We start from the raw sequence: 13,751 nt of genomic DNA, 5'->3' as shown, positions 1-13,751 counted from the left end.
GCAAATGAAAAAAAGAGCTCAGAGACTTCATCCACAACTGCAGTCAACATGATGGGATGAAAAGAGAAGGATGAGGCAAGGAAATGATGGCAAATGTGACTTTTATTTCCTTTACTTCACAAATATGTAAGTGAATTAAGCATAAATATAAATTAACAGTTGTTAACATCATCGCAGCTTGGAGGATTTTGCTGTACGTCACTTTGCCTGTTTATTTTCGTTATCCTGGTATGTGTCCTGAATTTTGTTCTGTTCTCTGTTGCAAGATGTTCTGACCTCTTGATTGGTTTTTATTTGCTGACCTTGAGTTCAGGAAAAGGCCCTTGACTAACACCCCCCCCCCCCCCCCCCCCCCTTAATCTTTTTATTAAACAAAAAAAAACCTCTAGGTTCTTTTGAAGTATTTTCTGTAGATTGAGTGTTCCAGGCAGAAATATGGTTTATTGGGATTTCCTTGACCAGTCATGCATATTTCTATTAAAGAAAAACAAACCTGTTTCTACATTTCCATCAGGTCTTAGTTAAATTTTGATGTGACTGCTGGAAGTGAAGATGGTGTACTTTTTTTTTTTTTGGGTTGGAAGTTTGTTTGGAAATTTGTTTAAATTACACCTAGAGGAACAGTGTATAATTAACTGCCCAGTGGTAATATGGTTCCTTTTAGAACTTCCTCACAATGCTTCTTCTTTATTGTTCCCTCTGCAGCAACTGGAGAGTGTGTGGTGGATGGCGGATGGAGGAATCATTCTTAGTTCCCATAGTGATGGCAGTTATTGCCATTGGACTGTAACTGGAGAGGACCCACAGACAGAACCAGAGAAACAAGAGACACCATATGGTAAAATGTCCAAATAATTAGCCAGAAGAAAAAATATTGGGGGGCGGCACGGTGGTGTAGTGGTTAGCGCTGTCGCCTCACAGCAAGAAGGTCCGGGTTCGAGCCCTGTGGCCAGCGAGGGCCTTTCTGTGTGGAGTTTGCATGTTCTCCCCGTGTCCACATGGGTTTCCTCCGGGTGCTCCGGTTTCCCCCACAGTCCAAAGACATGCAGGTTAGGTTAACTGGTGACTCTAAATTGACCGTAGGTGTGAATGTGAGTGTGAATGGTTGTCTGTGTCTATGTGTCAGCCCTGTGATGACCTGGCGACTTGTCCAGGGTGTACCCCGCCTTTCGCCCGTAGTCAGCTGGGATAGGCTCCAGCTTGCCTGCGACCCTGTAGAACAGGATAAAGCGGCTAGAGATAATGAGATGAATGAGAAAAAATATTGGGGATTTCCTCCAATTAATACTGATTTAACTTTTTGGTTTATGTTCTTTGCTATATGAAGACGTGACATGTTACTATGTAAAGGAAACACAAAGTGAATTATTTTCATGTAATGGCACAGTCTGGAGTGTGCTATTCCACTTGTACCACAGCTATTTGTTCACGATTACAATTTTTGTTTAATTAATGAACACTTCACACTTTAACGGTTTATAGTTAGTTTTAATGTTGTAGAACACCTGAGAGATAAGTTAGTTCCTGTTAAGTGATAACGTTACGGTGATGGTCATTCTTCACCAGCCTCTCTCTGCTCTGAGTCCCTGTGTATGAGCTGTTGCTATAGAAACAATAACATATTAGAACAAGCACATTGATGTTCATGTTACAGTTGGAACTAGCAGCTGTTGTACAAAAATAATCCACTCTTTCAGATCAGTCAGTTTGGGCATATAAGCAAGTGGTGGCAGAAGGCATTGTAATGGTTATCTTAAGTTTATTACCTGTGCTGATTTCTTCAACATGTATTGAATTAATGATGTTCTTGTGTTCAGGATCCTTCCCATGCAAGGCGATTTCCAAAATTTTGCAGCTATCAACAAGACAAGGGTCAGTATCTCTGTGTGTGCGTGTTTGGAGGGGGGGGTTGTTGAGATCCTTGTGACCCTGGGACAGGTGTTTGCGCTTGCAATGTCATTAACCAGAATTTTCCAGTGTGACTCACCACTGCTGGTTAATTTTTAACCTCTGCTCAGAGGTTTATAGTTCCGTCTTAAATTCAGTTATAAAGTCCTTCCAAATGCAGCAGTTTTTCATTCTTTACTCTAACTTTATTTACTCAGTTTTCATTCAAATTATTCTAATGCATTTCGCATGGGAAAAGTTAATAACATTTCCATCTCAAGTGTACGTTTTATCTGAAATGTCGTATATCCAGGTCCATAGTGCAGTTCTGATACAGTACACAAGACTACAAACGTGGAACAGTGAGATGAGTGCAGGACAATAAATACACAGTACAGTACACATTAACTCGCCAGGACAACAGAACAGTATTGTGTAGGAAAACTAGTGTAACAGTTGTTGAAAATATATTGTGTAGTATACAGCAATAAATGTGCCAGCAATGTTGATGAAGGTAGCAGCAAAAAGTGGCTCATCCATTTGAACCTGGATCTGTTGTTTGTGGTATGTTTTATGTTTAGTAATTATTTTGTCTTCTCCCAGACCCCCGTTCCTCATCTTTAGTGGCGGCATGCCGAGGGCCAGCTATGGAGATCGCCACTGCATCACTGTCATCCACAGCAAGACTCATGTGGCACTGGACTTCACCTCCCGCATCATCGACTTCTTTGTCATCAGAGAAGGAGAGCGCCAAAAAGGCAGGGACACCTTTCAGAAATTACATAACTGGACATTCTAAATGATAAACACTTTGCACACATTGCATGAATCAATGCTTCTACTCACTAATTTGTTGAAATATATTGATATCAAGAGTTGTAGTGGTGTCAATAATGTGTGTGTATTCTGCAGGGGACCCAGTTGCTCTGGTAGTGTTGGTGGAGGAGGAGCTGGTGGTGGTTGATCTGCAGACTGAGGGCTGGCCTGTGTTCCAGACCCCATACCTAGTGCCTCTGCATTGCTCAGCAATCACCTGTTCTCACCACGTCTCTTCAATCCCACTTAAACTGTGGGAGAGGGTGTATGCTGCTGGCAAACTGCAAAACACAAACTACTCAAAAAAGGTATTCAGTACACAAGACACCCGCTCTTATACTTAGCTGCTGGAACACTTTGCTTCCTATGCAAATGATGTACTATATAGTTCGATTTGTTTAAAAATCGAAGAGGGAGTCAAAAATCACCCATAGAATAAAGATAGTGGTGCTTCAGAGTTTGTGAACCCTTTAGAATTTTCAATATTTCTGCATTAAATATGACCTAAAACATCAGATTTTCACACAAGTCCTAAAAGTAGATAAAGAGAACCCAGTTAAACAAATGAGACAAAAATATTATACTTGGTCATTTATTTGAGGAAAATGATCCAATATTACATATCTGTGAGTGGCAAAAGTATGTGAACCTCTAGGATTAGCAGTTAATTTGAAGGTGAAATTGGAGTCAGGTGTTTTCAATCGATGGGATGACAATCAGGTGTGAGTGGGCACCCTGTTTTATTTAAAGAACAGGGATCTATCAATGTCTGATCTTCACAACACATTTGTGGAAGTGCATCATGGCACAAACAAAGGAGATTTCTGAGGACCTCAAAGTGTTGTTGATGCTCATCAGACTGGAAAAGGTTACAAAACCATCTCTGAAGAGTTTGGACTCCTCCAATCCACAGTCAAACAGATTGTGTACAAATGGAGGAAATTCAAGACCATTGTTACCCTCCCCAGGAGTGGTCGACCAACAAAGATCACTCCAAGAGCAAGGCGTGTAATAGTCAGTGAGGTCACAAAGGACCCCAGGGTAACTTCCAAGCAACTGAAGGCCTCTCTCACATTGGCTAATGTTCATGAGTTCACCATCAGGAGAACACTGAACAACAATGGTGTGCATGGCAGGGTTGCAAGGAGAAAGCCACTGCTCTCCAAAAAGAACATTGCTGCTTGTCTGCAGTTTGCTAAAGATCACATGGACAAGCCAGGAGGCTATTGAAAAAATGTTTTGTGGACAGATGAGACCAAAATAGAACTTTTTGGTTTAAATGAGAAGTGTTATGTTTGGGGAAAGGAAAGCACTGCATTCTAGCATAAGAACCTTATCCCGTCTGTGAAACGTGGTGGTGGTAGTATCATGGTTTGGACCTGTTTTGCTGCATCTGGGCCAGGATGGCTTGCCATCATTGATGGAATAATGAATTCTAAAGGAAAATGTCAGGACATCTGTCCATGAACTGAATCTCAAGAAAAGGTGGGTCATGCAGCAAGACAATGACCCTAAGCACACAAGTTGTTCTGCCAAAGAATGGTTAAAGAAGAATAAAGTTAATGTTTTGGAATGGCCAAGTCAAAGTCCTCAAAGTCCTTAATCCAACTGAATATTGTGGAAGGACCTGAAGTAAGCAGTTCATGTGAGGAATCCTACCGACATCCCAGAGTTGAAGCTGTTCTGTACGGAGGAATGGGCTAAAATTTCTCCAAGCTGGTGTGCAGGACTGATCAGCAGTTACTGGAAACATTTAGTTGCAGTTATTGCTGCACAAGGGGGTCACACCAGATACTGAAAGCAAAGGTTCACATACTTTTGCCATTCACAGATGTATATGTATTGGATCATTTTCCTCAATAAATAAATTACCAAGTATAATATTTTTGTCATTTGTTTAAATGGATTCTCTTTATCTACTTTGAGGACTTGTGTGAAAATCTGATGTTTTAGGTAGTATTTATGCAGAAATGTAGAAAATTCTAAAGGGTTCGCAAACTTTCAAGCACCACTGTACTTGTTTCACTTGGATATAAACATCTGTTGGCTTAAGTCAGGGCTTGACATTAAGAGTAGTCCGACTGACTGGGGCAACCAAATGTTTGGTCCGGACCAGTCAAATCCGCATCTGCCTGTCCAATGGGACAAGCTGAATATTTGTTGAAAATCATCATCTCATCTCATTATCTCTAGCTGCTTTATCCTGTTCTACAGGGTCGCAGGTAAGCTGGAGCCTATCCCAGCTGACTACGGGCGAAAGGCGGGGTACACCCTGGACAAGCGCCAGGTCATCACAGGGCTGACACATAGACACAGACAACCATTCACACCTACGGTCAATTTAGAGTCACCAGTTAACCTAACCTGCATGTCTTTGGACTGTGGGGGAAACCGGAGCACCCAGAGGAAACCCACGCAGACACGGGGAGAACATGCAAACTCCATACAGAAAGGCCCTCGTCGGCCACGGGGCTCAAACCTGGCCGGACCTTCTTGCTGTGAGGCGACAGCGCTAACTACTACACCACCATGCCGCCCAAAAACCATTTTTATAATTATTCAAGAGTTACATCAATAAAGTTCCAGCAAAACTAGTTTAATCACCTCAATCCGGCTGTTACTGTTTACGAAATTCCAGGGTAGCCGAGTACAGCAGGTGCGTGTGTGGGTGTTTTTTTTTTTTTTTTTAATTTATTTTTTTTTTTAAATTTTTTAATTATTAAAAAAAAACAATAAAAAAAACCCAACCCACGTTGTAATATCTAATTATAGATCATTAGATGTGAATTCATCAAGATTGGCTAAATGGCTATTAAATGCCTCAATAAAATAAATATCTATGGTGAATCTTCATTTCCTTCAAACATTCATTGTATTTTCTTTTTGTATGGTACACATTAACGATCACAAACAACAAAAAATATTTTGTGGGAATTTTACAACTGTGCTGAACTCTTATGATTTTTCATTCACAATGTGATTCTGGCACCCTTATCCTGTCCAACTTGTTTTCTTTGAGTTTCATTTCATTAAATTAATTTATACTTCAAGTTTTACTGGATTAATGAAGATTTAACTTTATTTCCTCCAGAAGGTTTGAATTTGGATGAGTCTAACTCTTTAAACTGCAGATCGGGTAATAGGTTATAACGACATGTACACCATAATGGGGCACTGGACAGTTTTTTATTGTTATGGTTAAAGTTTGAGTTTTATTGAAAAATTAGAAGTCATTAAAGTATAATGATTATCATAAGTATACCTGCTTTTTTTGATAAACTTTAACCACTTTCACTGAACTAATAAATACATGGTAATAAAAAGGTTATGGTCAGGACAAGTGAAAAATCTTGCTGCTTATCTGACTGGACAAGTGGATTGAAAAGTTAATGTCAAGCCCTGCTTAAGTGTTGGCAAAATATATCAAATTGTGTATTTATTATTTACTTATTGAGGTAATTTAATAGTCTTAAATTTACAAGTCCTACTTTTCATTGCCACTTTCTCTCTCTGACAGATGATCACTTTGTTTGCTTTCTTTGTAGCCTTGGCCAATAAGCGGAGGACAAAACCTTGCTCCAGACCCCCCACAACGAGACCTTTTGCTGACTGGGTGAGTGACCACCAGTTCACGTTTATGTTCATTCTGCATTATGCTTTGGTGTAGATATATTACGTATTACTTGGTCTCAAATGAACACATTCTTTGTGTTGTCAGTCATTCAAAAACCTGGGTCTGTTTGTTATTTCCTTCGTTTAATCCAGTGTTTTTATAACTTTCAACACAGGCCTAGGAAATCCTGTCCAGTTTTGACCTTTTATTTATAGGAGATTCCAAAAACTAAAAGGTTTTCCTGCCTTCAGTTTTTTAAAAAGATTTTTTAAAAGATTAATTATTAAAAAAAAATCTTGATTATAAGCAGTTATGATATTTTGAAATCTGTATTATGACACATTACTGTATCCAGACAGAAAATGCATTTAAAGATTCTGGGACTTTAAATATCTTTAGCCCAAAAAAAGCAAATTGGTCCTTAGATTAGAAACATTTTGGAACTTCTAATTTGCACAGTTTGTACAAAACCAAATATTTGGTGGCTTTTCTTTCTGGATATGCTACTGTGGCTAACAAGTGCATCATAGACCTGCCAGTATCGGTTCATTCAATGTCCAAATCTTAATAATGTTTAAGCACCAATAACATTCAGGTTAAAAAAACAACAGAAACTTGCTCAGTGGTGTGCAGTATTTCTGTTTTGAGGAACTGACCAACCTGTATATCATGAAATGTGTTAAGCATATTGTAATCTGGAGTCCTCTTTTTTCCATGTGTAGGCATGAAGATGGAACAGTGCGTTTTTGGGATGCCTCGGGGGTCTGTCTCTACCCCATATACAAACTGAGCACGGCTGCCGTGTTCCACACTGATGCTGACCCCAATGACAATATGAACCAGGGCACTGAGGGCGAGTGGCCACCTTTCCGCAAGGTTGCAGTCAAATGACTTTCTTTGTGACTTCTGTGTGATCATGTAATACAGTCTGTTTTTCAATTTATTCTTAACATAAGACCTCTCAACTGTGTACTGCATTCATTTTAGGTGGGCTGCTTTGACCCATATAGTGATGACCCTCGACTTGGCATTCAGAAGATTCATCTGTGCAAATATAGTGGTTACCTGACCGTGGCAGGAACTGCAGGACAGGTACGTTCTCTCACACACACTATTATTTAGCTTCATTTATTCCTATATAATCTGTGACTATTATATAGTCACAAATTATATTACTACAAAAGATGCATAGCACAGAGTTGTCTATAAGCCATACAGTATATGATATGAGAGAGCGGAATAACTGTTTTATTCTATCCACATACGCCAGCCTAATCGTTGGCGGTGAGTGGAGCAGCAGATATTTTGGGGGAACTATATTCTTTTAGCTATTTCTGTTTCTTTTAAAGACTTGATAAGTGATATCTAGCTTGATGCGTGCTGCCATTTTGTTTTTCTCTACTCACGGTATATGAGCTGATAATCTATCAGATTATCACACCCTGCCATTTTTCTTTTTGTTCTTCTTTTGTTTTTTGTTGTTTGGCAAACCAACTTAAAAGGTACATAACCGCCAACGATTAGGCTGGCGTGTGGAGCAGCAGATATTTGGGGGGGAACTATTCTTTTAGCTATTTCTGTTTCTTTTAAAGACTTGATAAGTGATATCTAGCTTGATGCGTGCTGCCGTTTTGTTTTTCTCTACTCACGGTATATGAGCTGATAATCTATCAGTAGAGTAGCCAATCAGAGCATGCAATTGCTCATATCCAGTGAATGTGGGTAGAATAAAACTTGTGTATGAAATGTATTTTGTAGTAACAATTTCTCAAATCTTTTCATTTTATAAAGAACACATTGACAAACAGTAGAAGCCATTGTGTGTACATACCAAGTTACTTATAAGTGAACATAAGTTGCTGTAATTGCCACACAAAACAACGAACGATGCCCCGTAATATGGGAACTGAACTCTTTGATACTCATGATCAGTGCACTAATTTAGACTGCTAAACAGTCCAGAGGTTTTGTCACGATATGGCTCCTGTAACTTTAACTGACTTTGTCTTAGATTCTTGTGCTGGAGATGAATGATGAGGCAGCTGAACAGACCGTAGAGGCCACAACAGTGGACCTGCTGCAGGGGCAGGAAGGTTTCCGCTGGAAGGGTCAGGCCCGTCTGGATCTTCGAGATGAGCCGGTCACTTTCCCCCCAGGCTTCCAGCCCTTTGCCATGGTGCAGTGTCAGCCACCTGCTGTGGTCACAGCAATTGCTCTGCATTCAGAGTGGAAGCTGGTGGCCTTTGGAACTAGCCATGGCTTTGGTGTCTATGACTACCAACAGAAGAATAATGTTCTGGTCAAGTAAGATATTTATATAAAGTTCACAGCTTTAGGATTGTTGAATTAGTCATGAGAATTATTGTGATGGATTCTGGGAAACTTGGCGTATAAATATAATGTGTGTTGTAGCTACTTGCCTTGCTATGGTTAGTCATCTTGGTTTGTTATTGCTTGTTGAAAATATAAAGGGCTCAGACTTTGTCATTATGATGTAATACTGGCATAATGAATGCAATAGTTCAGTGTGTTACTTCTGATAAGGTTTTATAATTCGGTCTGATGAACCTTTTATAAGACTATGACTGTCTGTATACTGAATATTGCTAATTCTCATTCTTATTTTGCAAATCGACTTGACACAATTTTGACCATCTCCTCCTGTAGGTGCACTCTTAACCCCAGTGACCAGGTGGCTCTGGAGGGACCATTGTCAAGAGTGAAGTCCATTAAGAAGTCTCTGCGCCAGTCCTTCCGTCGAATTCGCCGCAGTCGAGTCTCCATGCACAAACATCACACTAACAACGCAGCCAAGGTAGCTTTCTCCTGTCTTTTGTCTCTTTCAGATGTTTCAGCACCACAAACATTATTTGATTTATGGTCACACATTTGGTCACATTTTATACCTGAACTGCTTTGTATTAGCTGGTATATTTTTACAAATCAGTTGCAGGAATTGAATGCACGGCTGGAGGCAGAAGCTCTGCATGAAATGGAGCTGGCCCCAGTCCAGAGGAAGATTGAAGCTCGCTCTGCTGACGACTCTTTTACTGGCCTTGTTAGAACTCTCTGTTTTGCTGACACATTCCTCAGTGACAGTAAGTGGGATAATCATGAAGATAAAATTCTTCTTTTTCTATTAATTACAGTATAGAATGCATTACACTATTAAACTTTCTTTCCATATTCAGTAATGATTTTTTTTTTTCACAGGCTCTCATAGCACACCCTCCCTATGGGCAGGAACCAATGGTGGTGCTGTCTTTGCCTACATGCTCCGCCTTCCCCCTGTAGAACGGAGAATGGATGACCAAGTGACTGCTCATGCAGGTAAAACCCATCACGTGCACATACACAAATGCACAGTCTGATATTCTACACTTTCTCACTTTTTAAGCACTCTGAAGAGGAATAGTTAGGAATGATGGATTTTCCTTTCCCAATTGTTTGTTCAACTCCCTTTTCAGCTAAAGAGATCCAGCTGATGCATCGGGCTCCAGTTGTAGGCCTGGTGGTTTTGGATGGAAGGGGCGCCCCGTTGCCTGAACCACTGGAAGTTGCACATGATCTTTCCCGTAGCCCTGATATGCAGGGATCCCACCAACTGCTTGTTGTCTCGGAGGAACAGTTAAAGGTCAGAAAAGGCTTGATCATTTTTGCTTCGAGTAAAATTATTATTGATTCACATTTCTTTGTGAACATGAATGCCTTTAATGTACTCGGGTGCTTCTGTGTTAAACCTTTTTTTCCCCTGTGTGCATTTTTTTTTTTTTTTTAGTACTTTTCGAGTAGGAAAAATATGTAGTAAGTTAGTTCTGGTATCTAGCGTCTTGAGTGAAACTGTTTAAATTAGCGTAATTTTTCTTTTTTTTTAAATCTGCAAAAATTGCAGTAACTCTGTGACCTTCCATAATCCACTGAAGAAGACTACAGATTCTGACAGAAGCTTTTTATTGTGGTTTCTTCTTATTTAACGTTTCTGATAATGCTTTTAAATGGTCTGTTTTCTAATTGTAGAATGAAATGTATAGAATTTATCACCTTATCTTTGTCTATAGCTATTCACATTGCCTAAAGTGAGCAGTAAGGCGAAGCTTAAGCTGACAGCGGTTGATGGTTCGCGGGTGCGTCGGGTGGGTGTAGCCTGGTTTGGCAGCAGTCGTGTGGAGGACTACGGTGAAAGCAGCTTGATTGTGTTGACCAATCAAGGCGAGCTACATGTTATCTCTCTGCCATCAATCAAAATGCAGGTGCATTACCCCTGCATTCGAAAAGAGGATGTCAGTGGGATTGCATCCTGTGTCTTCACCAAGTATGGGCAGGGTAGGTTTTGGGCACACATGGTACCGCACAGTCAAACTAATAAATTAGTTACTTGCTCTGTACAATGAAAAATGTTACTTTTATTTTTTTTTTATTTTTTAGGACTATACCTGATCTCTCCATCTGAGTTTGAGCGTTTCTCCCTATCTGCACGTTGGGTGGTGGAACCACGGTGTTTGGTGGAGGCTCCTTCCGAAACAAGACCCACATCACATTCAAGTCAATCTCACAGGGACCAGCCTGATGGAGCATCCACAGAACACAGGTAAAACTGTTTGATCTTGGCTCAACTAATTAGAGCACGAGATGCCTTATTAATCCAGAAGAATTTCCATTCAACTAATCAGATGGCATTTTAAAGGATACCAGTATTTGTTGCTTCTGTTGTCAACTATTTTTTTTTCACTTTGTGAATGTATTTGCTTTTTCAGGAACTATAACAGGAACAGTGAAAAGTATGGTAAGATTTCAAGGATCTAAACAAATTTGAATGTTTATTCCGAAAAAGCATTGCATCAGATACTAAACATGCATGTTGTCAGTGCCTCATTGTCCATCCTTTTTCACATTTGTTTCAGATGTTCATGCCTCATTCTTCTCTAACTGCACTATTTTAACAAATGATGTGATTTTGTGAATTTGTACTTGTTTGGCTGTATGTATTTAGACATAGCTGGAGTGAACTACTTTTTTTTTTTTTTTTCCCCTGTGAGTAATAATTTACCAAAGATGCCTTAAGCTTGCAAAATATGTCCTTGTAATAATTTTGAAGCAGCCAATGTGTTGACTGTCATGTATGTTTAGATTTGATGACTTTATGGAAGGGTTTTGAATAGCAAGAGTTATAGACCGAATGCAAGTTACATTTTATATATAAAAGTTCCATTTTTGTGGTCTGTTGTTGAATGACACTAAATCACAAGACTGGGATTTCAGTTTGGCAAAATTTCTCATGGGGGGGAAAAAAAATTCCTTCACTCCAGTTGTTTTATCCCGAGTGGAGCAAATTTTAAGTGGCATTTTCCTGAAAGATGCATGCTTTCAGGAAAAAAAAAATCTTTGAAGTGTTCTCTCAAACACTAGCATGCTTTTGCTGAACTGACCCAAATGCTTGTATATTCCAGAGAATTCTGCTAGACAAGTAATGGAGCATGCTTTGCTGAACGATGAGAGTGAGTACATCACTAACCGGTGGCCATATTAGTTTCTATCAACTGGCAAAGTTGGCCATGGAAAGATTTGATGCTCAGGATTAAATCTGTAGGGCAGATCAGCATTAGGAAATTTTTCAGATGGTTTCATGTTGCTTGCTGTTTTATTTTTAAAGTTTGATGTGCAATAATATGCGTAAGTGACATCTTCAACCCTGTGTCCGCCAAACCATGATAATTTGTGTGTGCATGATCCATAACAAACTCGTACGTCTGCACAGTAACAATACTGTTATACATGTACAGCATATTCCTGTCTTTTTTTTTCCCCCAGTTGGTGAAGCTGCATTTACTGATAAATATAATGTAATTCTGTTACATTGTATGCTACAGTGTTTGCACAATTTCAGCTTAGTGATGGCTAAGCTGGACATTTGAAGTGTTGTGGTCATTTGTCACTTCTGTCCTCCCACAGATGTACTTCAAGAGATCCAGAAGTCTCTAGAAGATGATCAGATGTGAGTATATTAGTGTATGACTCTGTCTTAGTTTTACAAGACAATTCATAAATCAATATTATTTTTACTTACAGGGTGTTTTTGGAAAACAGTGTAAAGACCAAGCCAGCACCAAGCAAGATGTTGTGAAAAAGAGGTAAGCTTGTGCTTGTTTTTAAACAGAGCAATTTAACAGTTTTTCTTACTGGTTTGTCAACTTTTCCCCCCCGCCTCCTTGATTACAGATTGAGTTTGGAATCCCTGTGCCTGAAATGTCCACTCTGGCCTTGCTAAAGACCTGAACACTACTGCTAGAATCACTACTGAACCGTGTGAAGCCCTGGAGAGAGAACCTGCTCCAGTTAAGGGATTTTGAGTGAGAGGGAACCGCTTGTGCCTGCCAAGACCAACCACTGTATCCATAACAACCCACAAAGCTGCCCCCAAGGCTCCAGCTTTTAGCACGCCCCTTGCCTTCCTGTGAGCTGCAGCTCATCCAATAGCCAAGGAGCAAAGGCATGGTGGCAGGGTGTTTTTTATTTCTCATTTTTAATGTCTTTTAGTTTTTGTGTGGATTATTTTTTTTTTATTTTATTTTTTTAAATGTGATTGAAGACATTGAAATCTAAAGGAATGGTGTGTCACAAGGGAAAACGTGCTGATAGTTACTGGACATCACTTGGAGTCTTAGCATTTATACTAAAGTGCTAAATTTAAACTGACAAAGTGCAGACAAACCACATGTATATCAGATATGTTCAGAGTACTCTAAACAAAGTAGTAATACCTTTCCCCCTCCGTCCAGGCAAAAAAGAGAAGTATGTAGTTGTGTTTAGGTACGTTTTCACTACTGTGTAGCGCACATGCTGTTATTTTGGGGGGATGCAACTTTTTTTAAGGGGCTTTGGTTTCTAAAATTTTTTTTTGTCTTTTTTTTTTCTTAATTTTTTAAATATATATAAGAGAAATGCCAGTTATGCATTATGTAATTTAGGACTGTAATTCTAAAATTGTAGTTAAATGTTTAATATATAATTGTATGAAGATTTGTACCTGTTTTAATGGCAGACTGTATTTTCTGATCTAAGGAAATATTTTGGTACTGTCTCTTTAAAATGCTTTTAGCATTTTCTTTGGCATCTAGAGTATATTTTTGTAGTTAACTGATCATGTACAAGAACACTATCATTTGTAATTTGACACTACAATTAAGTCTGTTAAGTAAATTTGTTTTTTGTTTTGTTTTTTTAAAAAACAATTTCCCCCACACCAAAGGTCTGTTATTTCATGATTTGTTTTTGCAGTAGTAGACATTTAGGTAGGGTAGCATGTACTGCCATTGAACAAAAAAACAGCTCAATCCTAAACACTCAATTCAATTGTAAGTCGCTTTGAAGAAAAGCGTCTGTCATATGAATAAATGTAAATGTAGCTTGTTGATTACAGTAAACGTTCACATTACAA

The 13,751-nt window shown here is 39.2% G+C and overlaps 1 protein-coding gene across 2 annotated transcripts in view; it reads left to right on the top strand.

Annotated features, from left to right (window-relative positions):
• llgl2 (LLGL scribble cell polarity complex component 2) overlaps positions 1-13,487 on the top strand; it is a 36,091-nt gene extending 22,604 nt beyond the window's left edge. Inside the window, exons 8-26 of one of the 2 annotated variants that reach the window (XM_060939979.1) lie at positions 706-838; positions 1,818-1,872; positions 2,491-2,645; positions 2,800-3,011; positions 6,249-6,316; positions 7,039-7,192; positions 7,304-7,408; positions 8,328-8,620; positions 8,984-9,131; positions 9,264-9,414; positions 9,530-9,646; positions 9,784-9,950; positions 10,375-10,639; positions 10,742-10,904; positions 11,071-11,099; positions 11,764-11,811; positions 12,266-12,308; positions 12,401-12,444; positions 12,533-13,487. In XM_060939979.1, coding sequence (XP_060795962.1) covers positions 706-838; positions 1,818-1,872; positions 2,491-2,645; positions 2,800-3,011; positions 6,249-6,316; positions 7,039-7,192; positions 7,304-7,408; positions 8,328-8,620; positions 8,984-9,131; positions 9,264-9,414; positions 9,530-9,646; positions 9,784-9,950; positions 10,375-10,639; positions 10,742-10,904; positions 11,071-11,099; positions 11,764-11,811; positions 12,266-12,308; positions 12,401-12,437 — 2,343 coding nt within the window. In that variant the 3' untranslated portion in view covers positions 12,438-12,444; positions 12,533-13,487. Of the gene's footprint in view, positions 1-705; positions 839-1,817; positions 1,873-2,490; positions 2,646-2,799; positions 3,012-6,248; positions 6,317-7,038; positions 7,193-7,303; positions 7,409-8,327; positions 8,621-8,983; positions 9,132-9,263; positions 9,415-9,529; positions 9,647-9,783; positions 9,951-10,374; positions 10,640-10,741; positions 10,905-11,070; positions 11,100-11,763; positions 11,812-12,265; positions 12,309-12,382; positions 12,445-12,532 lie in introns of both variants that reach the window. The other variant, XM_060939978.1, reaches the window with a different exon arrangement.
• Positions 13,488-13,751: the final 264 nt, after the last annotated feature.

Source organism: Neoarius graeffei, chromosome 14 (genome assembly GCF_027579695.1).
Source record: "Neoarius graeffei isolate fNeoGra1 chromosome 14, fNeoGra1.pri, whole genome shotgun sequence".
NCBI classification, from domain to species: Eukaryota; Metazoa; Chordata; class Actinopteri; order Siluriformes; family Ariidae; genus Neoarius; species Neoarius graeffei.
This window is presented reverse-complemented; position numbering and strand designations above follow the sequence as displayed.